Source organism: Gouania willdenowi, chromosome 7, assembly GCF_900634775.1.
Source record: "Gouania willdenowi chromosome 7, fGouWil2.1, whole genome shotgun sequence".
NCBI lineage: Eukaryota > Metazoa > Chordata > Actinopteri > Blenniiformes > Gobiesocidae > Gouania > Gouania willdenowi.
This window is the reverse complement of record NC_041050.1, coordinates 32,213,483-32,240,033: the sequence shown is the minus strand read 5'-3', so window position 1 is coordinate 32,240,033 and position 26,551 is coordinate 32,213,483. Positions and strand designations below refer to the sequence as shown.

The window sequence follows — 26,551 nt, the reverse complement described above, 5'->3', positions numbered from 1 at the left end:
CGCACTATACAAATACACTTTAGTCAACTAAATAACATTAAGAATTTTGACGACTAAATCCGTTACAGATATATTTTAGATTCTAATCGACTATACATAGATTTATACATATTTTCTTTAAAGATTTAATTAACATGTATTGACCTGATATGGGGACATATTCATATTTGTAAATACACAGACAGATTTGATGTGATCAAAGCGTAAGACACTATAATCTTACTTCCTATTGGATGATTTACCGGCCTGTCCCGCCTTCTAAAGTAACTAAAGTAGTTATGATTGATATGTTGAGGTTTTTATTCATTAAGACAACTGAGCGCCCTGAGGAACACTTGTGTGAATAAATGAAAGCTCAACATATTCAAAAAGACAAAAAGAATCTCGCTGGAATTATTACACCGAAGTCGAGGAAACTTCAAAGCGATCAGCAGACGCCTATGACGAAGACTGACAGTTGTCGGTCGTCAAAGTATTTCCTGAGGAACAGTTGTATGTATAAATGAACCGTCGACATATTATTTTGAAAAAAGGCAAAAAAATAATCTTGCTGGAATTATAGTTATGATTGGATTTCTTCTCATGTGAACATTTGAGTTGAATTTTCATTGGTTGACGAAAATGCTGACGAATTTTGTTCACACGTATTTTATAATTGTGTCATTTTAAAAATGTTGAAATTAAAAACATTTCAGTTGAGATGTTTACAAAAAAAAAAAAAAAACATATTCTGACGAACAAATACAAACACACGGGAGGAAGCGTCAGTCTGTGGTGTAACTTAGTCATTTATTTTAATTCCACAAATTTTTCAAAAAAATTACAAAATACTCAAATGGAGAACACAGGACTCACAATTTTTCTTATTATTTCTACTTTTTGTTTACATTGTGTCATCCCATGGCGACTACTCATATATACAATAAGCTTCAAGATACCAGTATATATATAAATCTTAGCAGTCAGAATTTACATTCTGCTATTGCCGCTTTGAAACAAGAAGCTAAACCATTGACAACACTTAACATCAAAGGTTTTTTGGAGACATGAAAAGAGGGAGGACAGGGCGAGCGAATCGACAGGAAACGAGGCAGAGGAGGATGATGAAGCAGACAGCAACACTGACAAGCTGCTGTAGGTTCTTAGAACAGAAGCACAGTTTGGTGTTTGCAAGCATTAAAAAGTCAATCATAACAATAATAATAATAGTGCTTACGTGGAGGATATGGTCACTTATATCTGCTGAGTTGAAACAAACGTTCAAACAAAGCCACAGTCTTAAAAAAAAAAAATTCATGACGGACAACAACAACAGTCTTGCAGATCTTCGTCGTCATGGCTACAGTGAAAACAAACAGAAAGAGTAAAAAGTGGAAATAAAAAGAGGTGGCTCATGTGCACTCCATGACAGCCCGTGTAACAGTCAGTGGCAACGCGCACACACGCAGGAACCAAAGGCATTCTGAAAACAAGGCTCACGCTAACACACCGCCACCCGTCCCCTCCACGTGGCCAGCAGGGCCTCCCTCTAGTGTCACAGTGAACATCATTACATCAGAATCGGACCACCACCACTCAGTGGGATTCGAACCCTGCGACCACGACCAGCCGAGGAGGGACCCATTCACACTGTTAAAAAAAACAATCTTTAACCCGGCTCTTGTTCTGGTGAATAACGGTAAAATGCGGGTGCCGGTGACCCCAAAGAAAGTCTAAAATGTCTTTAAAAGGTATGTTTCCATTCTGCTGACTCATGGACTAACTTTAGCTGAGCTCATCGTTGCTCCTTCAGTGCAAAGTTTCATCCACCGATGGCGTCAGTGACAACAACTTCAAGTGTTCTTTTGTTTTTTCTCTCAAACGAACTGATCAAAGGTTTACACATTCTGTCTTGTGGATGCGTGGAGAAGGGAATGAGGGGGTGAGGCGAGCATGACGAACAACAACGTGTGCTCAGCGATGTCGGAGAAGAGTCACAAACGGAAAAGTGTGGAAAAACCAAATGTATAATGCCATAGCGCTCCCTTCTGAAACAAGGGATAATGCTTGAAAAACAAAAAGATATCGGAGGCGGAAACAAGTGTCCACAATGAGGAATAATAATAATTACAATAATAATTATATGTTTATATATACTATTTACAGACTCAAAAAACGCCATGCTGAAGCTCTTCTTAAAATGATAAAAACAAAAAAAACCTCCAACGTAATAAAACAAGCGTTGAATTTAAGATAGCACTTTATTTTTCTGTAAATGGTCTGACTGGTCTCGTCTTTTTTTTTCTCTGTGTGTTTCTCGTTATAAGCACAGTGTCTCGTTCTAGCACCTACAAAAAACGTCAGGAAAGCTTGTCATGCAGGAGTCTGGAGGACGTCGTCACTACCGACTAGATTAATAATAAAAAAAAAATAAAAATAAAAAAATAAAATCAATGTCAGGAAAGTGAAATAAAATATACCAATAAAATAATAATAAAGTCCAGGACAGAAAGAAACGGAAAACACAAATATCAGAAGGATTCTCCGACGATCCACTTGGCCTTTGTCTGTTCTTCAAAGCTGAATGAGTTCAGAGGACTGGCTGTAACAACGTCCTGCGTTCGCTGCCTCCGTCTCAGCTGCTTCACAGCTGCTTGTCGCTCTCCTTCTTCAGTCGACTGCAACACAGAAGACACAGGGTCAAAGGGCGGAGTTATGGACAGTTTGTTTTTCAGCATCAGGAAGCTGGTGATGGTCACAATTATGCAATAAAATTGCATAATTGTTGAAAATCACTGATTTAGTGTCCCCTGAACCCCTTAATGGCCCACGTCACAACTCTAGCTGGAAGCAAAAACAGGAAAGGACTGTGGAGGCTTGTTGTGTGTTTGGGTGCCAGAATAGGAGGAATAACGTTAGTGGACGTAAATTAAAGTTTTATAGGATTCAGCCGACACTCGTGCTCAGAAAAAACAAAGACAATTGTGGTTTGGCCTCCAGGCTAAGCCCCGCCCAACAAAATACGTCACAATGTTTACAAACAATCAATCAAAGGGTCTATTGTTTTTTACAATTCCGGTCATATCACGCCTGTATTTAATTTCCCACTCTGTCTGCCTCAGGTACCCCCTGTCGTGCCATCCTGTACCCCAACTTGAGAAACAGTGCTTTATAAAACACTTGTGCTGTTTTATGCTCCAAGACAAAAAATCTCCGAATTTTGGGATTTTAAAAAAATGTGGAGGGTCTCACCTGTAGTAGTCCTCCTGGCCAGGCAGGGGTCCTCCGTGCATGTGATGGTGCCCGTGCAGCCACTGCTGCTCCATGGCGAGCCGCTGCAGCTCAGCCGACTGCGCGTGCATGGCCTGCAGCTGGTGAGCGGCTGACATGGGGGGTGGGAGTCCTCCTGGGAGGTCCCGAGGGTACGGAGTGCCTGCAGGAGCAACAAGACCACCAGCATTTCCTTTAGACGCTGCGTGTTTAAAATCAAGCTCTGAGGCTGGTCGGGAACGTACCGAACACCGGGTGACGCAGCATCTCGTGTTCGTGTGGCGGTTGGCCGAGGAGGGCGTTGGGAATGGCGCCGGGTGGGTAGGGGAAGCGGGCGAGGTGGGGTCCGGCAGAGAGCGGGTCTACGGCCAGCGGATGCCCGCCGGATCCTGGAGGACACACAAGACATTCACCACCACCTGCTGGCCGTCAGAGTCTTAGGGTCAAGGTTCACTCATCACATACACATAGTTATACATACAGTTACAGTTACACATATACATACAGGTACAGTTACAGTTCATCACAGGGTGGGCGTGAGCAGGACCACTGCTTCTACCTTCAGCCAATCAAAATAACTAATGATTAGTCGACATAATTGATAATGTCAACCAGAGTTGGGGTCAATTGTATTTTTCAGTTACAATTACACGTGTTCAAGTACGAGTACAGTTACCAGCATTTTTTCCAATTACAATCAAACTACAATAATTTTTTATCCTCAGAAAGTCAATTCCAATTACATTCTCAAATATTAAAGGTAAATTACAATTACTGAGCCTGAAATAAAAACCCTAATAAAAGCTGTTAGCTTTCTGTTAGCATCTCTAATGATAACGGCTCCTAAATCAGCTGTAAAATACACTAAAAACTAATATCTATCTAATTTCTACTATCTATTGATTACATTGTTGGGCTTCCTAATCAATGAAAATATACGTTTAAATATTTTTTTAAATGGTAACATTTTGGAAAGCTTGATATGAAACATATTTTAATAACTGTTAAGTACATATGTGTAGAACTGTAACATGGTTCCCCAGTTTTTAAAATAGAATTTTCATAGCAATGTCAATTATCTGAACTCAATTACAATTTAATTACAATCACGGCAGCAACAGACTTTTTAAATTACAATAATAATTGACCCTAACCCTGTCGAGTTTTCTATTTTGCCGATATAGAAAATTACAATATTGCCTATTTTTATTTTATATTAAAATACTTGTTTTAGGAGTTTTTACTACTTCTCAGAAAATGAAAAGCACAGTTAAGTGAATCACTGATTGTGTCCTAACCATGACCATGTTATTGGATTTTTGTGTCCCATTGTGTATTTTTTCTCCTTATGTCTCTTTTTGTTGTTCTTTTATGTATTTCTTTGTTTGTTTGTACATTTTTGTAGTTTCTTTTTTGTATTTTTGTTGTCCCACTTTGTATTTTTTCTCCTTTTTGTTGTTCTTTTGTGTCTTTTTGTTGTTCTTTTGTGTCTTTTTGTTCTTTTTTTTGTATTTTTGTTGTCCCAGTGTGCATTTTTTTTCTCCATTTGTGTATTTTGTTGTCCTGTTTAAGTATTTGTGTTGTTCTGTTGTGTATTACTCTGTTAATGTAAAGGAGGAAAAGCCCATATATTGTGAATCTGTTTGTTAATAAATGTGCCTGTGTGGCATTTAGCATCAGCAAATTTAACCTAAAATTATCTTCCTGGTTGGACTTTATGTGAATTAAAAAATATCAAGATTTATATGGTATATAGCCGTTTTGGAGAAAAAAAATATTGAGATATGAGTTTATATCACCCAGCTCTACCTTCAGCCAATCACATGAAGCTATTCCTATACAAACAGGGTCCTGCTGTGTTCACGCTTCACTGAGATGAGAGAAGTAATGCAGGAGAATATTTGAACACATGCTACATTAACATAAAGCTGTCAGTGTTGATCACAGCACTAAACAGACGAGTAATCCTTCATTAGAACACTGAGTAGATTACATTTACAAAATATTACTTTCTGCTACACATCACAAAACATCTGCCTTTGTTTTTTAATGAACACGAGCTGCTCATTACTGCAGTTTACTCTGAAAACACTTGTGTTACTGATACAGATGTTTACATTCTTATTCATCATTAACACACAATAAAGACATTTCAGCGAGATGAGGACCAAACAAAACACATGCTCAGAAAGCAACATGACAAATGTGAAAACATTTTCTCTGATTAATTGTTAATAATTAAGAAGCAAATTCTGCTTATTTTACTTTAAACAATTATCTGATGACCTGATTTATTGGTTTTTCTTTGCGAAAACTACACTTATGATGAAACATATTGTGCTTTGGGATTGCTGCTATTATATATTGTGTATTATTTTGCTGCAACTACCAAGTCAAATTCCTAGTATTGTTCTAAACTGTACCAGGCAAATAAAAGCATTCTGATTCTGATTCTGCTAAAAGAGAAATCCTACTTTTAAACTATTCGGTGCTAAACTTATAAAATGTCATTCTAGCTGCAAATTTTTAAAAGGGTATTTAATTGAACTTGTTTTTTAAATCATTATTTATTAAGATTTTCTGAACACTTCCAGTGGAAAGGTATAACATATATACTGTATATTGTTAAGTAATCTACATGTCCTTATTGTCTGGTAGTAGAAGTGGTGGTGTCTGCATCCTCTTCCTGTCTTCTGTAATTTGTCCACTTTTCCTATTTATTATTAAATTGCAGCTCCCGTAGTTTCAATCTATGAGTCTCTCTATTACATGTATTTCCTCTACAGTGCCCGGTCAATTACAAGTGCAATTACACTTGTAATTGACCTTTTACTTGCTGATTAAGGAGATTCAAGATACGTATATTGAGTTTTCTTTTTTGGCGATATAGAAAATTACAATATAATCTATATGGATATATATATATACACACATAAATATATATATATACTATTATTATTATTTTAATAGCTTACTTTGTTGTAAAACGCTTGTTTAAGGAGTCGCTGGTTTCACTACTTCTCAGAACAGCATTAAAAAACAGTTAGATGGATTTCTGAATGCATGCGACTCCTAACCCAGACCCTTCCCTAAACAAGCTACACTACAGAACTCACTCACACGTGCTGTCCCTTACAGGAGAAAAAGCCAAAAGTGGCACATTTTGTGCAACTGTTTGTTAATAAATGTGTCTGTGTGGCATTTTGCATCAGCAAATTTAACTCTGAATTTTCTTTCTGGTCAGACTTCATTTGAATTAAAATAATCAACAATTATATTGGATTATCGCGATTTTGAGAAAAGATATCGAGATGTGAGTTTTAGTCCATATTTACAACCCAAAATGCAATAACTGGTTCTGAGCCCAAAACGTAAAACCTTTTTGCCTAAAATGTAACAAGTTGTTACATTACGGGGCAGGCCAAACATTTTTCCTCTAATAATGTAATAAATGTATTACATCATAAAGTGTGTTATGGATTTGTTTTTATTTATAATGTTTTAATGTAGAGTATAGATGGTATGAGAGTGAAAGTGAGAAAGAGCTTTCTTTTACCTTGATGCAGAGGGTCTTGCTGGTGTAGGTGTAGATGGGAGTGGATATGCGAGTGCTGGTGGTGATGCGGCGTGACGTTGAACATCTGCAGGCGGGCGATGGGGTCGTTGGCCATGGTGGCCATCCTCTCAGCGTGGAGTCTCTCTGCCGCCAACCGCTCAGGGTAGCTCATCTCAGGCCTGAGCTGAGGCCCAGCGAGGGCCAGCCGCTCACGCTCTAAAGGGTTCAGGCCCGGGTGGAAAGAGGCGAAGGGGTGTGGTCCGGCCATGGGCGGCAGCGTGATGGCGCCGTGCCTGGCAAAGTGCTCCATTGGGTTTGTGGAAGGGTGCATTCCGTCCATCTCCGGAGGCTTAACCTCAAACCCGGGTTTCATCCGTTCCCTCAGTTCCCTTTCACGGATCTCCCTCTCACGCATCTCTCGCTCCCGGAGCTCGCGCTCCCGCATGGCGGGGTCGGCGTTGTACAGGCTGGGCATGTGATAGGCCAGCAGTGGGTCGGCAGGGTTGATAGTCATAAAGAAAGGATGGTTCCGATTGGTGGGCGACATGACGTGAGGGCGGGCGTACTCGCTCAGAGTGCGCAGGGCGGGCGTGTCGGGGCCGATGTACGGAGGCACAGCTGCGATGGTAGTGGGCGGGCCGTCAAAGGGTGGGCGCATGTGGGCGGGGCCTGCCATCTGCGGCTCCCCCATTCTGCCTTCATGAGAACTGGATGCTTTCTGTGGGGAGAGGAACGTCAGGTTGAAAAACAGGGTCGGAGAAAAGGATTAAGGAAGAGATTTAAAAAACAAACTGACCGCAGCTCGCTCTGCTTCCTTTTCTCTCTCTCGCTCCCTCTCCTTCTCCCTCTCCCTCTCTCGTTCTCGCTCCTTCTCCTCTCGTGCTTTCTGTTCAGCTTCTCTCTTGGCCCTCTCCAGAGCCTCCTCTCGCTTCTTGGCCAGTTTTGATGAAGCCAGCGGCGTGAAGTAGAAATCTGTGCGAGCACACGAGTTGTAACCTCGGTCCAGGTGCTTGTAGAACCTGCAGGAAACACGACAAGTCACGTTTAGTTCATCAATTAAAACATGTCAAAAATCAGAATCAGAAAAGTTTATTTTGCCATGTACAGTTTTACAGGGAATTTGACTCTGTGGTCGGTGCACAGAACAGAAAAAACAAAACACAAGCCAGTAACAGTAATAATAATAATGATAGGTATAAAGGATAAAGGATTAGCATGAAGGATAAATTATTTCTTTTTTTTTCTTTTTTACTTTTATTTTTTTTCCGAAGATAAAAAAAAAATATATATATATACAGTATATCTATAAATATATAAACATATATACAGTGCTGCAGGTAATATTGACTTGGGGTGGGGGTGGTGGGGGCTGTGTTTATGAGGATGGTGGCAGAGGGAAAGAAACCTGTCAACCTGCTAAACAACAATAAATGATTAATTTAGACCAGTGTTTTTCAACCTTGGGGTCGTAGCCCCATGTGTGGTCACCTGAAATGTCTCGTCGTTGATAATGATTAAATTAATATATACATTCTTATTATTCAAAATAAAATGAAAACACAACACACAATCTTAAACAAATGAACAACATTCTATACTTAATAATGGCCTGAATTTATATTGTGCTTTTTTGAGTTGACTCAAAGAGTGTTACAGAAACCATTATACTTTCATACCAGTCACTCACATCAACCATACTGGTGATGGTAAGCTACATTGTGGTCACAGCTGTCTCGGGGCAGACTGTCATTTCGCGCCTGCGGCCGCTGTGACAACCGCCGACACTAATACACAATTCATATCCATTCATAAGGACACAACCCTTCAGTTATAGGACAACCCACTCTACCACTGAGCCACGGTCGCCTTATATACTTTCACTTTCTGGCTACTCTGGATTTGTAATACAGTTGAAGAAACCTTAAAAAACTAAATCGAGCAGACAAAAAATGTTTTTGGGGTCATAGGAAATTTGTAGGGGTGTGACGATACACTCAGTCACGAGACGAGACGAGGCACGATATTGGGTTCACAAGAACGAGACAAGATTTTAAGAAAACTACAATGACAAAATACATGACTGGACCAACAGACTTTTATTCAACCGAGTTGCACATGCATTTTGAAAAGTTTTATTATAACTCTTTACATGCATGATGTGAGCATGAGCTTTTAATAAACTCCTTCTTCGACAAATTGAAACTAAAACTAAAATGTATTAAATCAAAGTTCTACTCTGTCAATACAGAGTGCAAATAGTGCAAACAGAGCCTGACCAAGTATGTCATTAACAACATGCTGTAACTACACAGTCATTTTTTAACTGTTAATAAACTTTTTCTTCCACAAATTGAAACTAGAACTAAAATGTACTCCTCCTCCTCTTCTCCTTCTTTTCCTTCTCCTGCTTTAGATTCTGGCAGACTAGATGTAGCAAAGGTGCATTACTGCCCCCACTGGTCACAAACAGAAAATTGGATAACTCCCAAAAAAATAAAAAATAAAGTTTAATCTCGCAAGATCTCATCTCACGCGATATCGTCACACTTCTAGAAATTTGTGAGTCACAATCCAAAAAAGGTTGGAAACCACTGATTTAGACACTGTGTGTGTCAGCCTACGCTGGTCTATCATTATAAAGCATTCAGTTTGTATTAAAAGCTTCAATGATATTCACTGGCAGATTGAGAGCCACTAAATACCAGGAAAGTGCAGATATTTAGAGGTCAGAGGCCACTCACATCTAACTGTTCATGATCATTTCCAGCCTGTTGGTGCTCAGGACTAATTGTATTGGTATTGGATGATTGTTTTTCAGAGAGCATAAAAGGCTCGGACACTTTTATTGTTTGTTTTATTTAGAGATAATCAGCATAACATGGCTCTGCAGACAGCCATGTCTTATATTAATGTTTGATGTGCAGACTCACCGTGCTGATTGGCTGGCATGGCTGGGAGTGTTAACGATGGTGGGCTCTGGGGAGGGGCTCCTCTGTGGGGGTGGGGGGCTCTCCGGTTCTTCTGTCTCATCCATGGGCTCCTCCTTGATGTGCACGGTCGGCATTACCGGACCTGGACCGGCACAGGAGACTGAGGCTGGCAACGGCATGGAAATAGAAGAAGATGCAGCTGAGGACGACGGCGGCTGCAAGGAAGGCATAGAGTTTGATGAGGGTGGGGGCGGCCCGCTCGGAGGTAGAACAGTGCTGTAAGGGTGGGACGAGAATGACGGCTGAGGCGGCCCGCTGGGGTGTGAGGCCGCTGTGGGGGGCGGCAGAGGAGGAGCCGGAGGAGGTTGGTGACTGGCTGATGGTGGCAAGCTCTGGGACTGGGTGAGGACTGGGGGCTGAGCGGGGGGAGGCTGGAGCTGCTGGCCCTGTGGCATGAGCTGGAGGGGCGGCGGGTGGGCTGATGGAGGATGATGGTTGGATAAAGAGCTGAGTGGTTTGAGGGCGGGGGGAGGAGGCAGGTTTGAAGGCATCTGAGGGAATGGAGGTGCGGACACGTGGGGTGGGTGTTTGTGGGACTGTGGGTTGGGCATCTGAGGGATGGGCGTGGTGGGCGGAGGCTTGATGTGAGGCATTGTCATGGGTGCAGGCGGCAAAGGCTGCTCTCTGGGAGGCTGACCCCCGCTCTGAGAGGACGACTGGGACTGGGAGGGAGGAGTGTGAGGCCTCGGTTGTGATTGGCTAGAGACCGGCGGGGGCGGGACCTGAGATGAACCAACAGGAAATCCCTGAGGGGTGATAGAGTGTGGATGAGGCAGGTGTGAGGGGCCGGGCTGCAGTGGATGTGGCATGGGGGGCATGGGCCCATGGTGTGGGCTGGGTAATGACGGAGATGGGACCGAAAGGCCTGGGGGTGGAGCCTGAGTCATAGGTGAGTGAGGAGAGGGAAGCCTCTGAGGGTGGATGGATACTCCTGACTGGATCAGAGACATCGGGCTCGCCTGAGGCAGAGCCTGGGGAGGTAGAGAAGTGGAGGCAGCAGCAGGGGACACCTGTGGGGGCAGTGACGGCGCTGAGGTCGTAGGCAGAGGAGGGGGGGGCGCTGAGGAGGGGGCTGTGCTGCTTGGTTGACACTGGATGACTGGCGGGTGCTGGCTCTGCAGGAGCTGCTGCTGCTGTGCCGAAGAGTCGGAGTCGCTTTCGTTGTCGCGGGGGCTGGGGATGCTGGGGGAGGAGCTCCGGTTATCCTGATCAATGTCCTTAGGATCGCTACTGAGCTCCTCGTTGACGCTCCGCCCATCAGAGCTCTCACCCTCCCCTTCGCATTCTGAGGGCGAGTCTGGCCGATTGAGCTCCTGAGATGAAAATTACAATCAGATCGCATCAAAACTAAAAATACCATAAAAACACATGCACTACTAAAAAAAAAAAAAAAACACACTCACTTGTGTTTTGGACTTTTTGACATTTGGCTCCTCTGAGTCTGAAGCTCCCTTGTCTCTTTGCCGTTTGACACTCTTCATTGGTGAAGGAGCTTCCTCTTTAATCTTCTGCACATTTAAAAAGATAAAAAAATTGGTGTATCAAAAAAATCCCTGTACAATCTAAAGCAGAGGTGTCAAACTCATTTTAGTTCAAGGGCCAAATACAGACCAGTTTGATCACAAGTGGGCGTGAAAACGAACGATTTCAACATTAATGTGGCCAAGTTTGCACTTCCAGTTATAAATCAGACATATAGTATGGAAGGCATCAACAATATTTAAGCAATAAGTGACAGATAAAGTACTTAATGACCTTCGATGTATTTATGCTTTGACCAATTTTTATTTAATTTGGGCAGATTTTGTGGAATCATCTGGTAATTTAAACAATGATTCATGTCACTTTCTCCTGAGGGCCGAATCGGATCATCTGAAGGGCTGGATTTGGCCCCCATGCCTTGAGTTTGACACGTGATCTAAAGTAAAGTGGCAGTTTCTCCAAGTTATTTTTTTTACCTTGCTTGGCTTCTTCATGGAATCCATCTTGCTGTCAGTGCTATCAGTACTTGCTGCGCTAGGAGAAGTACGCCCGCTGGAGCGCAAGTCCTCATTGGTGGGCGATGCTCTACCATCGGGGCTGGCTGTTTGTTTCTTACGACCACTACGTAGCGTCGACATCTGTCACAGGATGAAAAACAACTCCATCAACTAAAAGTTATGAAATTTCAACTCAAATGAAAAGAAAGAAATCCTATAGATTAGGTTAGGGTAGCTTGAGGCTACGTTGAAAACTGATTTTTTTAGTTTGTGCACCATTCCAAAGAAGTATTTATTCTATATATACAAAAAAGTAACCACACGGGTGAGAAATACTAACTTAAGTCTGCATTAGGGAAAAGTCAACAAATTTGAATAAGCCAAATGTATGACTAGTTTGACCCTGAACTAGTCCTCCAGTGTGTTACTTTGTAGACAGGCTTCCTAAATGTGAAAATAGAAAGGTAGAGGTGGAGTGTGTGTGTGATTTCCGCACCGAGCCTCTGTTCCGTCGGGTCCTCATGCTATGCTTCCCACTGAGTCCATCTTCTTCCTCTTTGACAGTTTTGAACATAAATGACGGAGGGTCCACAGGCTTCTCGATGGGGGGGAGCTCGCCGTACTTCTTGAAGTGGATGCGACAGTCGGTACACAGCAAGATGTTCTCGCGGCCCCCGTGGTGCCAGTCCTTGGAGGCTGAGGAAAGTCATTTACAGTTGTGAAATAAAACACGCGGCCGGTGAGAACTTCACACAACACGCAGAAATGGATTGAAAAGTGCAAATGATAAAAAAAATGCCTTCGGCAAACTCGTAATTATATAAAAAAAATATGCAGAACGTGATCATGTATTTGTATATCCATCGGGCAAATAATCACTAACGAGGACTGAACAGGTTAACGGCATGGTGTTAAAATATTAGCCAGTCTTGTAATTATGGCAGTGGAAGTGTGATCATATGGGAACGTGGCAGCGGGAGGCCAGCTGTGCACAAAGACTAAAGGATAATGAGGTGGAGAGAGATGTGGGCTTGTGTCTGATTTGATCATATTAGTTCTGACAAAAAAAAAAAAAAAAAAAAAAAAAAAAAAAAAAAAAAAATATTAGTTCTGACATCTTCTGCAGTCCATCTGTCACATGGCACCATCATTCAAGCTTGTTCTGAACCCAAGATAGAGCAGGAATAGCTGAGTAATAAAAAAAAATGGGCTCTTACTGGTGGTGAAACAATGGCGGCAAGCGTAGCCCTTTAGCTCTTGTTCGCTGTCTTCGCTGTCAAAGTCATCTTCACTGGCTGAGCTGAGGTCCACTGAAAGAAACAACAGAAAACCTTCACTTACATCAACTCCAAACCACAACATTGAGAACCGTGTTTCCTTCCCACGTCTCAAAAGCCACCAAAGAAGTTAGATGTACGTACAAAACTCGCTGGCGGGGGGTCGAGAGGGAGCATTGAGGGGTGTCGACGCGGTTCGTGTTTTGATGCGACGGAACACAGGCTGGCGGCGATGCCTGCGATGAGCTCGACAGCTTGCTGCCTCAGGAGTCTTCTTCCAATAGTAGTAGAATTTGATTAGCTCTGCCTGAAAGAAGGAACAGGATGTTTTAGAAAAGATCTGACCTAGGACAAAAGGTTTAGGGATTGATTTAAAAACAAAAACAAATGTTCTAAAAGGTTTAAATATGAGCTCAACCTTTTGGTGCCTAATGAAAATACTGTTGTAACATTTCAGTATACATGATCACAACTTTGTGACATTTCAAAGAATAAATCTAATGGGAGATAAAAAAAAAAAAAAAAATGTGTATGTATATGTAGAGAATCACACGGTCCAGGCAGCACAGAAAATAGTCCATACCAGGCTTTGAAGCTGACGGGGCTTGAATGTGCTGCTGCCCTGTCTGTCCTAGGATTAGGAGAGGAGGCTCACTAAATGAAGGGATATTAAGATCAGTGCATTGGTGGCTGCCTGGGTGGCAGGAGGTTGAATAGGAACAAAAGAACATGTCAGGCAGAGCTTTGGCGCTACAAATAGGGAGCGATATGGCTGCTCGCCCCTTACTCCAAGAGTCAATTGAACTTTAATCAAACATTTGGCGGGGCTCGCCTGCCAGCGAGCGAGGCGGATGAATTCAGTGTACAAAAGGCTGCCAGGAAATCAATACCCATCTGAAACATTAACACATGCAATCATGGATCACAGAGCACTTTGCTGAGGCAGCACGTGCATTTTAACCGCTGCTTTCCGGCCACGCTTCTAAAACACGAGTCCTGAAAATTGGCGAAAGAAGTCAGGAACAATTATGCAGCTTCCTGTGGGGGGGTTCGCCTTCCCCACTTTTCCACGGGCTTCCATCGGTTAGCTGCCTTCCAATGGCTCTACATACACATGAATGGATGCGCGACGCGCCGGGTGAGCACTAAGTCACCTGTAATCTTTAAAGCCCAGAGGGCAACAATCTATCTTCTGAAGTCTGGTAAAATGCTGTTCAACAAATCTCACAGGCTTTAATGGTTATTGATTGTTTTCCTTCTCCTTGTCGGCTTAGAAACTTGGTATGAATTAGTCTGTTGCTCTTTAAGATGTACTGACAGACTCTCAGCAACAATCAAAAGTCACCTTTCAATATATAGAAAAATAAACAAAAGGTGAAACATTTTTCTGATTTTTCTCCCACTAGAAATCCAAGAACACTATACCTTATTTGTTTTTATTTCATAAAATGTGATTTTATTTGACACCAGCTGTTGATGGCATTGAGTCATTAAACAGTCTCCGTTTCTTCCTTTCTCACACCAATACGCTGTTAAAAGCTCAGTTTACAAACTCTGGCTTGACTGATTGGGCTTTTGTACCATTAAAAACATCTACACTGTTCCTGTGGGAAATTCACAGCTATCAGGCTGAACAGTGGAGGAACATGAAGAGCTCAGTAACATTTTACTAATTTGATGTATATACAACCATAATTGCAGTGCAGCCCCCCTTGACTTCACTACACAACTGCTGCTCTATTTTCCACATCTAGAGAAATGGAATGGATTCTTATTTAAACACAGGAATGTGTAGAAGGAAAAAGTGATGCTCTACTTGTAGAACATTTACTGGCGTCACAATAGCAGATGTGAAAGTAATTGATTACAAGTACTCATGTTACTGTAATTGAGCTACTTTTTTTGAGTAGATTTCTAAATCGGTCATTTTACTTGTACTTAAGTACATTTTAAAAGAAATAAAGTAATTACATTTCTACACCCAACCATTACTTAGTAATTCATAATTTTTTGTGTTTTAAAGTGTTCAACGGACATTGTTAACTACAAAAAATGAAATGAACAGACAACTATGAAATCATAGCCAAACAATCAGACTGAAGGTAATGCACTGCGCCAAAACAGCATTGAATGCTGGTTATTTCCTGAGTTTCAGAGTTTATAAATGTAGCTATACTCAGAGCCTGATCATTTTATTTTGAATTGAATTAATTGGTGTTATTTTATTTAGGGAAAGATTTGGTCTCTTCCTTTTTAAGTGTATACATGAGATGTTTACTGTATGCAAGGGAACCGTGGTAAGATTTATTACCAAAAATAAACATGGGGGGTGAAAATAACTAGTAACTTTTACTTTGAATACTATTTAATTGAGCTACTTTTCACTTGTACTTGTGCTTGAGTACAATTTCAATCAAGTAACAGTACTTCTACTTGAGTAGAATATATCAGTACTCATTATACCTCTGCCCAATACCAAGGACAACATGTTTATTCTCCATTATGCCAATAACACAGCAAAGAAAAGGATAAAGGTGTTCTGATGTGCGTCTGTGCTCTAATTTTGTTCTCCATCACAACCATGCAGACACGGCCCCTCCCTCTTGGACTTGGCCGGGCCAGTGCAGATCAAAAGTGGCGAGTGGTGCCGAGTGCTGACCGTGCTCTGTGTCTAATGACTGTTCTCAGCGGTGCCTCGCTGCTGCCTCGCTGCAGGCTGACAACCACATGGGCTCAACAACAGCTCGGCACACACAGGGAAAGGTCACCCTGCCTCTCCATCACTTACACTGTGTCAAGTAGCATTACGCTGTGCAGTTGCTAATGAAAACATTAACTCGGGCTATTGAATAGCAACTAACAGGTGCAGTGAAACGCTGGTGAAAAAAAAAAAGGTAAAAAGATGCAGCTAAACAGAAGTCTTTTTATAATGTACCTCAATGAAAACACCGTGTTTCATTTCTAATTACAGAATTTGCTAAAACTACAGAAAAGTTCAAGCTTACAGCATTTATTTCAATACAATTGTGCTGACAAAATCCCTAATTTGCAAAACATTGCATTGAAAACGGCGTCGAGTCAGTGTGGATGTTTTTTTTTTTTCCCCAGCAAAGATAAACACAGCATCTGTGTGGCTGAGGGAGGCTTTGTGCTGAAAACGAGTGTCAAAGAGAAAGTGACATAACCTCTCTCAGCCTGCCAGAATGTCAAATTCAATCGCTCTGAAGAAACATAAGCCCCGTCTCTCACACAGGCTGTGGACTTTTGCCTATCAAAGTCACTTTGTCATGCTGCCATATGGCCACAGAAACACTTTGACTTTCATTACTTTCTGTTTCTTCATCTCGATACATTGTGTTCATGTCTGTGTGTACTCCGTAGGAGCCATAAAAAAGTGTGTTTAAAAATAAATAAAAATAAACACCTCCATAAGCAGCTGTTACACTAATTCAGTGTCATTATTTAAACCAATGTGGAAACACCTGAACTACAAATCTCCGTAGGTTAGAGCTTCTGCATCCCAATATCACACAGTCCAGTAAATCAGCACCGAGCAGCAGAGGGTGTGCTGCTGCTTTGTAGAACATGAGATTGTAACAACATAAGCTCAGTATTATAAGGCCTTTTAGACCGCTTCCATCTGCAGGAGCTTTCTGGACGGCGGATTATCCGACAAGGAAAGGGCTTACTCTTCTATCAGAACACTCAGAGCCTTCCTCCCAGTTATTACCATTTGAAATGGGTGTATGCATACAAGTGCATATGTGGAAAATTAATGTTGAGCTAAAGATTATATGAAGCATATGCATTCCAACATCCAATTTACCAACACTGACCTTTTAACATTGGACTAGTATGAAGTATGCAGTAAATATATGGATGATAAATTATAGTTAAAAGCCACAAAATAAACTAATCATTCAGTAAAAGGCAAGAAGAATAAACACTAATGAAATATGATATAATACATTTTGTATACACACACTGTGGGTATGTATACGTGGTGTGGGACGATATATAATATTGACGAGATGATATACCAGTGGTTCCTAACCATTTTTGGGTTGTAACCCCATTTTGATATAAAACAAAATTCTGGCAAACCAAAATACACTTTTCTTCTAAAATTAGTTTTTGATCATGTTTTGTTTTCTGTGTTACAAATATAGAGCAGCAATGATGTACGTATATATGCATGTATAACATATGCATATATGTTTACATTTTGTATTTCTTTTTTGATTTTTTATTAATATTTTGTTCAATATTTCCATTGTCTTTTGATGTACTTTGGTTATATATATTTTTTTCTCATATATCAAATAATAATTGCACATTTTGTCTTTTTATGGTTTTATAAATATAGTTTATTGAGTTTATTTATTTATTAAGAGAGGGTGGAGCTCTTTTACAAGTCCTTTGTGCTTCGTTCCCTCCTCTAATCTTTTTTTCTTTTCTTTAACATGCGTTAAATAAATAAATGGGAAAAAATGATTATCAATTACTAGGTGACCCCATTCAAATTCCAGGCGACCTCACATGGGGTCACGACCCCAAGGTACTGGGCTCACAATAACGACACAGGATGATATAATTGGAAAAGGAAAAAAAATACCCCCAAAATGCAGTTTTTTAATATTTGACTAACTCTGGGTATGACTTTTTCACCTCAAGTAAATATAAAATTAACATATTTAAAGAGCAAAAAGTGCCACTCTGCAAATGAAACACAATAACTGACAATTCATGTCAGTCTAACATTAAAACCAAATCATATCTTCATCATCATGACAATCTTCAAAAAAAAAAAAAAAATCATATCTGCTCGTGAACTTTACATAAGTTTATGAAAACGTTAAACTAGATCCGTCTACACAGCCCAGATTTAAAATATGGACATGTTTTTTTCAACACGTAACATCTACAATATATGTTGTGAGTTGTGACCTTTAAATATTGTGATATATTGTCACATGATATATCATCCCACTCTTAGAACATTCATACATTTACATCAGCACACATATTGCCTTTGTCATAATATTATTGTGATTCTGTGCTAAATAGCAGTTAGGCATGAAACCCCGGTGGACAACAGTATAATTGCTGGTGGGAGTGGGATTGCATGATCCTCTCTGCTCCTTTGCGAGGTGCACGCTGGCAGGGTTGAGGGCTAGGGCTAAACTGGTGTATTTACACCCTCATCTCCTCTCCGACACAGGCCTGAACAGATGGTTTCTGTTTTTCCTGGCAGATTTGTGACAGAGCCACAAAAGGCCCCTGCTTTGACATGAAGCCAAACGGCGAAGGCCGTTATGGGCAGGGGCCGGAGAAGGAAGAGAGAGCAGGGGATAGTGGAACGGGTGGGGGGAGGAGAGTCAGGGGTGGGGGGGAAGCATAAAAAGCCAACACAGGAAACAATGGACAATCGGTGCTGAGTTCGGACACAATCCGAGACCAAATCAGCAAATAACAAAAATCTCTGAAAGCACAGTTTAGCAGTGGAGCAGAGCGCGTGTGGTCTTGGGTTCTGAACACTGACGGAAAGTTGTAGTAGAATCTATTGGAATAGTGTAAAAAAAATAAAAGTAACCTAATTCCTCGACTGGGGAAGATGGAAGAGGGAGGACCGCTTCCTGATTCATCTCACTGAGGTGAAGGGGGAAGAATTTCTGAGCAACATGAAGCCCGTTAATGACTCCTCATGTCCAGGAGCGGCTTGTACTGTGAGTTTGGCCTTTACATTCTAGACTTTTACATCATCTTTTTCTACCTGTAACTGTAGCCAATATTAGGATCTTCTCAGAACAAAAAATTTTATACTTATAAGTGAAGAAGAAAACTGGTTCCTTAACTTTTTCTATTGCAGCCCTTTTAAAAGAATAAAAAATTAAAAGCATAAAGAATGTCATCGTCCCCCATCACAACAAAATGGGTTAAATAAATTAAGTTTTTATTGAAAAGGTTAAAAAAAATGTGATAATTATTCTTCAAAACTCATATCTTTTTTTTTAAATAACCACTTACATATTTTATAACAGTAATAACAAAGTAGTTTGAGGTCAAAGACATGTTTTTAACTGCTAAAACAACTTTTAGCAGAAAAACTTTAATTATTACATGTACTTTTTTCTTTTCATCTGTACTTTCATTGTCGTGTCTGAGTTTTTTGAACAGTGCAATAAAAAAAAAAATCAAGATAATATTCTTATTATTTATGATCAATATTCAGGAAGGCAGTTCTCATGATAGTTATAAAATATGCAGCCTGCTGGCATGATGCAAGAAATGAGTTTGATTCCCAGTAAATGAACAAATAGCAAAGTCAAGCATGGGAACATTCCTGCAAACAGACAAGCTCCAGGAGAAACAGAGGGGTAATATTTTAAATGAAGGTTGTTAAATGAAACTAGTGTCGTATATCTGCAGGGTCTTTTTATGTCAGGCATATCAAAGACAAAATAAAATACATTAAAGAACATTTTTATTTACATAGCTAGTAAAACAACCTTTACATGCCATGTTTAAAAGTGTCAACAGTGTGTCGATGGTTTTAAAACAAATGGCTTTTTAACGTCTTAAAAGACGAAAGAGACCAAATAAAAAGGATGCTAGCTGAGAGCGTGTGAAAGGCGTTTAAATAGAGCTGCACAGAGCCTTTCTGCTGGGGACTCACTGAATAAGCTCTGCTTCCACAGGTCAGGAATGCACACGATGAAGAATCAGCTCTCATGTTTTTCCTGCTGTAAGCGCTTTTGCCGGTGAAAGCAGATTTTTGCTCGGAGGGTCGATGCTGCACACTCTGCTGATAAGCTCGTCCCCAAAAACCACAACGCCAAGCCTACCAAATAACTCAATTACACATGGAGCTCGGGCTCTGTGTGCTCCAACTATCAGACTGGGAGAAGATTTTGCCTTCACTCTGCTGTGTTAAATTGCCTGTGGTCTGCTAAAAGAACATCAATACATTCTGGTTGAGCCTCCATCAGCCCGCAACTATTCTACTGCTTAAACAAGTTATATGGAGGCTGTAACACCGCTGACAGCTGCTTCCAGCTGGACCAAACCGGCCCAGCCAGTTCGTAGCTGCTTTAATTAGCATTTGAAGGCAAAGTATCTATAATCACACTCATCCCTGAGGTTCTGGCTGCTGAGCTAAGGACATGGCAATGAATTCAATCTGACATTTGTACAGATTGTACTGGCGCAAACATCTGGTGTGAGGTTGTGTTGAGAGTGCTGTTCTCCTGTTGGCCATCCTGTAAATGACAAGGCCTGGAGGGATGGAGCCCTGCAATAAGACGCTGTAAAGCACATGCTGCACATCATTGTCTGTGTTGGAAAAACTCGGCCATATAAGAAAGAAAAAAAAAAAGGGGGTAGGGGCTAATAACCAGACAGGCAACTAAGGTCGCTTGTGCCTACATGTCCGCAAAATTATAGTGAGCTACAGTCACAGAATAAAGCTAAAAATAACCAGAAATTCAAAAAAGTGCAAAGTAGATACATGATTGAAAGCGATGATGCAGACAGAGTTAGCATCAATAATAGGAGTGTGACGATATCTCGATACGGCGCTATATTGCGACATTTTTCCACACAATCGATTATCGATATGCTCGCGCTAAGTATTTTTGTCTAAAACCTTTTCTGCTTTTTCACTAAAATGTGCAGGAAGTTCTTCATAGAAATGTTGTCACTGTTTGTTGAAGGAACCAATATATTGTTTACTGGAATATTACACTATAATGGTGTCACTGGTAAGAAAGACCCTATTTTTTGTTTACAGAAAGCACTATTGGAGATACTTATTCATTTACATTGGTATGTTGACACTTATTTACCGAAATGTTGCACTAAAATAGTGTCACTGTTCATAGGACACTTTTTCAATTAACTGTCTTTCAGAGATATGAAATAAAAATTGTATTTTTTCACTTAATCTTTTTTTTTCTTGTTATGTCATAGATTATAGTAGATTGATTTCTGACCAATATATCAATAATCGTCAATAACAGTTCAAAGCATTACTTGTGCAAAGACTTGGATTTTCAATAAAAGATTAGCCTTATTTAAACTCGCACAGGCTGATCACATGCACATGTTTTGGTCGTGCCACAAACTTTTTGAATTTTGACGTACCATCTTCGATACGTTAGGAAAGGTCCTTTGTCGCACAGTGAACCTTGACCCCCTTGTCGCTCTTTTTGGAATGACCCCATCACTCTGTTAGTTGAAAACCTCCAAACACATTATTGCTTTCATTGCTTTGCTTGTGAGGAGGCTCATTCTCCTCAAATGGACGCACTCATCCCCACCAACACACAATAAATGGATTCAAGGGATTTTGCAATGCGTGAGACTTGAGCAAATCAGATTCTCCCTGAATGGTTCCCAACAGACCTTTCATAAAATCTGGCAGCATTTTCTACTTTACACAGTATAGATACCTTGCACATTGAAGCTGAAAAACAATAAACTACTGATACTATTATTATTTATTTATTTTTGTTATTATTAGGTTTTTTTTTCTTTTCTTCCTCCCCCCTTTTTCCCCATCTTTATTTCTGTTTTTCTTTCTTTTAATTATTCTGTCGTACTTTTCTGACTTTTGATTGTTTTGTCCACTTTGTCGTTTGTCGTATGAATGGCTGTGATTGAATGAGTTATTTCGGTAGGGAAGGGGTACTTGCCCTCTAACGCAGCTTGGTTTTTTGGAGTTTTATGGTTATGTTTGACTGTAACAAGTTTAATACATTTGAGAGATGACCACGCTTGTACATCTGGAATGAATTTGACTGTTTCTGTGCCTTCCCAAAATGGAATATTCTATAAAAAATATTTGACAAAACACAAAAACAAAGATTGGGCTTATTTAATGAGGGACGTAAATAAGGTATAACCACATGGTGGCTTTATGTGGACTGTATACAAGGTGCTCCTTAGCCTCCCTTGACTAAAACAAATGTATATTTTTGGACTTCATTACAATAATTACACTGTAATGCTAAAACCCAGCCAGCGAGTTTGCTAAAAAATAAGACATTAGAATAGAAGAAACCTCAACTATATCTAGACAAATATAAAGCACACATTTAAGCTTTTATTCTTTGTTAGTTGCTGAGTTCAGTTTCTTATAATTGTGTTTTGAAACAACGGTTTGAAGTCTGTGGGTTTTGGGAATCTATTATTCATCCCCGATGACTCACAAACAGTTACAATTACAATGACGAGGTGATTTAGTAGAACTCTTATTGACTTTGTGATTTCATCTAAGTGAACAGAAAGGAAAAACTGAACAGGATCCAACATATGAATTATAACTCTGGTGCAACGTGTTTACCGTGCGTGTGTCCTATTTAGCTTCTGATGTGTGAGGGAAATACCAAACATGTATAACAGGATGAGATGCACTACAACTCATCAGCTCAGTAAATCCCTTTGATATAATAAACACTTGTATATGAAATGCCCTCCAGTGAGCTTAAAGGGCACAAAGTTATCTGTGATCTGCCATTTGGGCATATTTAGTTCTCTAAACACTGAAAACAGTGAGCTCATGTTCCATGACGTCCTCTCTGGAGAGAGGGAAATGGTGGCAGCAGAGCCAGTTGCAGACGGTCAGACGACACACCCACTTCCCCCCCCACCCCGGGCCATTACATGGCTTTATATAAGGCATTCCTGAGTGCTAGTCAGGCCTGGTGTGTTTACACAGTGCTGGGCGCCTACCCTTGGCATTGGTGCTTCAGGGGCAGAGCGGCTAATAGGAGCTAGTGCGAGGAGCAGACACATTATACAGGACCTTAGAACATCAACCCGGGGGCTTCAGCCTCTGCTCTGCACTCCAGAAGCAGCGACGTTTCTACAGAATGCTCCTTTTTTTAAAAAAGATTCAGCATTAAGTTGAATAACTGAATGCCAAGAGTGTAATTCTCACAAGTGTAAAGAGTACTGATATATTCTACTCAAGCACAAGTAAGTCATATATAAAATACTCACGTACAAGTAAAAAGTGGCTAAATGAAATAGTACTCATCGTAAAAGTTACTAGTTACTTTTACCCCCCACGTTTATTTTGGTAATAAATCTTGCACACAGTAAACATCTCATGTAAAAACTTAAAAAGGCAAAAAACAAATCTTGCCCAGTTGGAACTTCATTTATAAAAGGTTTGTCAAAATGTACAATTATTTTTGTAATAAAATAACACTAATGAATTCAATTCAAAATAAAAATAAATAAATAATTCTAAAGGCTAAATAATTCTCAGGCTCCAAGAATAGCTAAATGTATGAACTCTAAAACTGAGAAAATAACCAGCAATCAATGCTGTTTTGGAATGAGCGTTACGTTTAAACCGATTATTGTCTGATTATTTTATTTTTTGTAGTTTCACAATGTCCGTTGATCATTTTAAAACAAAAATAATAATTTACTCAGTAACGTTTGGTTGCAGAAATGTGATTAATTATTTTACTTCTTTTAAAACGTCTTTAAGTACATGTAAAATTACTGATTTTGAAATATACTCCAAAAAGTACAAGTACCCATAAAAGCAACTCAATTACAGTAACACGAGTACTTGTAATCAGTTAGTTTCACCTCTGGTAATTCTAACAAATGTAGAAATCTCTGCCATATCCAAAACGTTTGCAGTGCTCATACTCCACAGATTGGATTTGGAAAAGTGCAGGTACATTAAAAAAAGGAAAAGAATGAAGTAGTTTCTAGTGTATATTGACTTGCTCTCCCAGAGAATAGCTTTACAGCATAAAAGCATTTTCCCCAGTGTGATAACCCAGGTTCATTTAGTGCCCATATATAGCCAACATATAGTTTTTTCCCTTGTCGTCTCAGCATGCTACTGTCCTCCCTTTGCTCTGTCATTTTTTTATGTTTAAAGGCTGGTTTATTTTCCATTTGCAAAGGTAGAATTAATCTTTCTGTGCACGGTGGAGGTGGCAGCCCCAGATTCTGGAGGAGGTCTATTACCTCTCCTGCCAAGTCCACTCCTCCACCAGGTTAAATTGCATTAATACCTCCTTTACAACCAATCACCAGGACAAGCCATATCGCTAACAGATGATTAAAGAAACCTCTGTGGAGAAAACCGTATTCATCCACTTTAATCTCTTATTCAAGAGGACCAAATTGGTTGTGAGGAATAAAAAGTGCACTACAAAGGAGGCAACAGTGCAGACTGCTGGGGTAAAACCATTACAATGTGGGCAGAGGCTTTGAGAAACTGGGCTGACTTGCTTTCACCTTGCTGCAGACGCAGAAAAAGGAAGCGGATGAGAAGTATGACAAACACTTTGATTTTTCTTTGATGTCTGTGTCAGCACTGTATCAGCACACTTCCAACAGGAGGAGCCTCACAGAAACAACAAGGTAGGCACTGTCTTATGAATCACAATGCCCCACACAGAATAATTTAGCAGCTAAGACAAAGATATAGCAGCCTTTGAAGCAACATGTATATACAGGGCTGGGCGATATGGACCTAAACTCATATCTCGAACTTTTTCTCAAAATAGCGACATTCGATATGAATATCGATATTTTTAACTCAATAATCTTACTAAAAAGACAATTTTGGATTAATTTGTTGATGCAAAATGCCACATAAGCAGATTTATTAACAAAGCAGCACACTTTGGGCTTTACCTCTAAATAGGACAGTATGTGTGAGTGAGTTTTGAAGTGTGGCTTGTTTAGGGGAATGTCTGGGTTTAGGATGCACTTTGCAATACATTCAACTGTGTTTTAATGCTGTTATGAGAAGAAGAGAAAGCAGAGACGTCTAAAACTAGTATTTTAAATAAGCTACAAAATAAAAATATATTGATATAGGCGATATTGTAATTTTCTATATCGTTAAAATAGAAAACTCACTATATCTTGAATCTCAACATATTGCCCAGGCCTACATGTATATCATGTTTCTATCATGTCTCTAACCCAATTATAGAAATAGATTTCTAATATTTTGAAAAAAAAAAAAAAAAAACGGAACAAGAAGCCACACTCGATATGTTTTTCTATAAAAATAAAGATCACTCCTTATTAGAAACTGCTGTTAATCATTGTTCAGCCTAGATTTGACCCATTTGTACCTCATTACAGGTCACACAGTTGCTCCATAAATATTAATACACAGGAGAGCGTCACTCCGCATCGTGGAACATCGTTCACATCAGAAACATAATTACAAGGTGTGAATGATACTTTCTCAATGAGCTCATGTTTTTCATAGATAAACTATATTGAACATTCATGGCCTTAAGCACAATGATCTGAGCTTTAGGGGTGAAAATAGGTCAGAAGCAACAGACCTGGAGTTGATTAGACGGTGACGTTAAAACTCTATGTGCACAGATTAAACCATAATATGTGATAAAAAAGTAACATTCCTTCAGAAGCACACAGATCAAAAGTAGTACATTCAGTTCTAAAAAGGCCTGAACTTGCCATTCTAACCTGTCTTTTAATCCTAAAGGGGTGATTATAGAGAAAATTACAAGGACAAAAAAAAAAAAGAAAACTACCATAAAATTGGTGCTGAAGCATAACCCGAGACTAGCGACAGTGTGTTTACTACTACAGACGGTGCTAAATAATGAGTAACTTCAGTTCAGAGGCTTTCAGATCTACATGTTTTCTCTTCTCAGGTATAACAAGTGTTGTTGTTTTTCCACTGTAGATCAAGAGTGAGATATGATCACACTGCAGTACAGCTGTTGGCAAGCAGTGCTTACTTCCCATCCACTAGGCCTCTGGTTAAAACGCAGCCGAGCCCAAAATATCCATCAAAAACGCTTTACTGCTCCACCTTTCCATTAGTTACAATATGTACCGCTCAAAGATATAAATCATGAAAACTGGGAACGCTAAATAGTGTCCATAAAAAAAGCACAAATAAGAAAAGGAGAGCCTACCGTTTCTTTGTGGGGCAGCAGCTCTTTTCGGATCTTGAAGAAGTTTTTGCCAAACTGTCTCAGCCCTTTAATGAAGCGCTTCTGCAGCGTTTCATGGAGGAAGAGAAAGAAAGAAGAAAAAAATGAAAATCAGATTGTTAGTATACCTGTATAAGAAGTCAGCTCAACTTGAATGACAAAGTTAGTGTGAAACACCACAACAAAAAGCCTTGTTTTCATTCTGCTAATCGCTGTGGGAGAGGATCAGTGTTACATTTTACAAACCTCTGAAGTTGCTTTAACTCCAGAGAAAACACAGCCATGTCATGATAAAACAAAATGATGTTGATGTTAAACTCCTCTATCTATCAGGTATAAAGTATAACTAAATCAGAATCAGTTTTATTTGTCACTTACGTTCATATATACAAGGAATTTGTTTTCTTGAACTAAGATTAAAACTCTGACTCAAAGGGTTGCTAATCTTACAAGTTCAAGTTTAAAGTCTAAACCTAAACTTGAATTTCAAAGCTTAGAAAACATGTCCATTTAAAAAAATAAAAATAAAAAAAAAATGAGA

The 26,551-nt window shown here is 39.9% G+C and overlaps 1 protein-coding gene across 4 annotated transcripts in view; it reads right to left on the bottom strand.

The window, feature by feature from the left end:
- Positions 1–770: 770 nt before the first annotated feature.
- Positions 771–26,551, bottom strand: part of rerea (arginine-glutamic acid dipeptide (RE) repeats a) — a 201,063-nt gene continuing 175,282 nt past the window's right edge. For 2 of the 4 annotated variants that reach the window (XM_028452508.1, XM_028452509.1), the window contains 12 exons: positions 25,993–26,073; positions 13,196–13,358; positions 12,992–13,084; positions 12,271–12,470; positions 11,754–11,915; positions 11,199–11,303; positions 9,736–11,108; positions 7,602–7,824; positions 6,806–7,523; positions 3,495–3,638; positions 3,232–3,412; positions 771–2,657 (listed from right to left, as the gene is read on the bottom strand). In XM_028452508.1, coding sequence (XP_028308309.1) covers positions 2,624–2,657; positions 3,232–3,412; positions 3,495–3,638; positions 6,806–7,523; positions 7,602–7,824; positions 9,736–11,108; positions 11,199–11,303; positions 11,754–11,915; positions 12,271–12,470; positions 12,992–13,084; positions 13,196–13,358; positions 25,993–26,073 — 3,477 coding nt within the window. In that variant the 3' untranslated portion in view covers positions 771–2,623. Of the gene's footprint in view, positions 2,658–3,231; positions 3,413–3,494; positions 3,672–6,805; positions 7,524–7,601; positions 7,825–9,735; positions 11,109–11,198; positions 11,304–11,753; positions 11,916–12,270; positions 12,471–12,991; positions 13,085–13,195; positions 13,359–25,992; positions 26,074–26,551 lie in introns of all 4 variants that reach the window. The other 2 variants (XM_028452505.1, XM_028452507.1) reach the window with 2 other exon arrangements.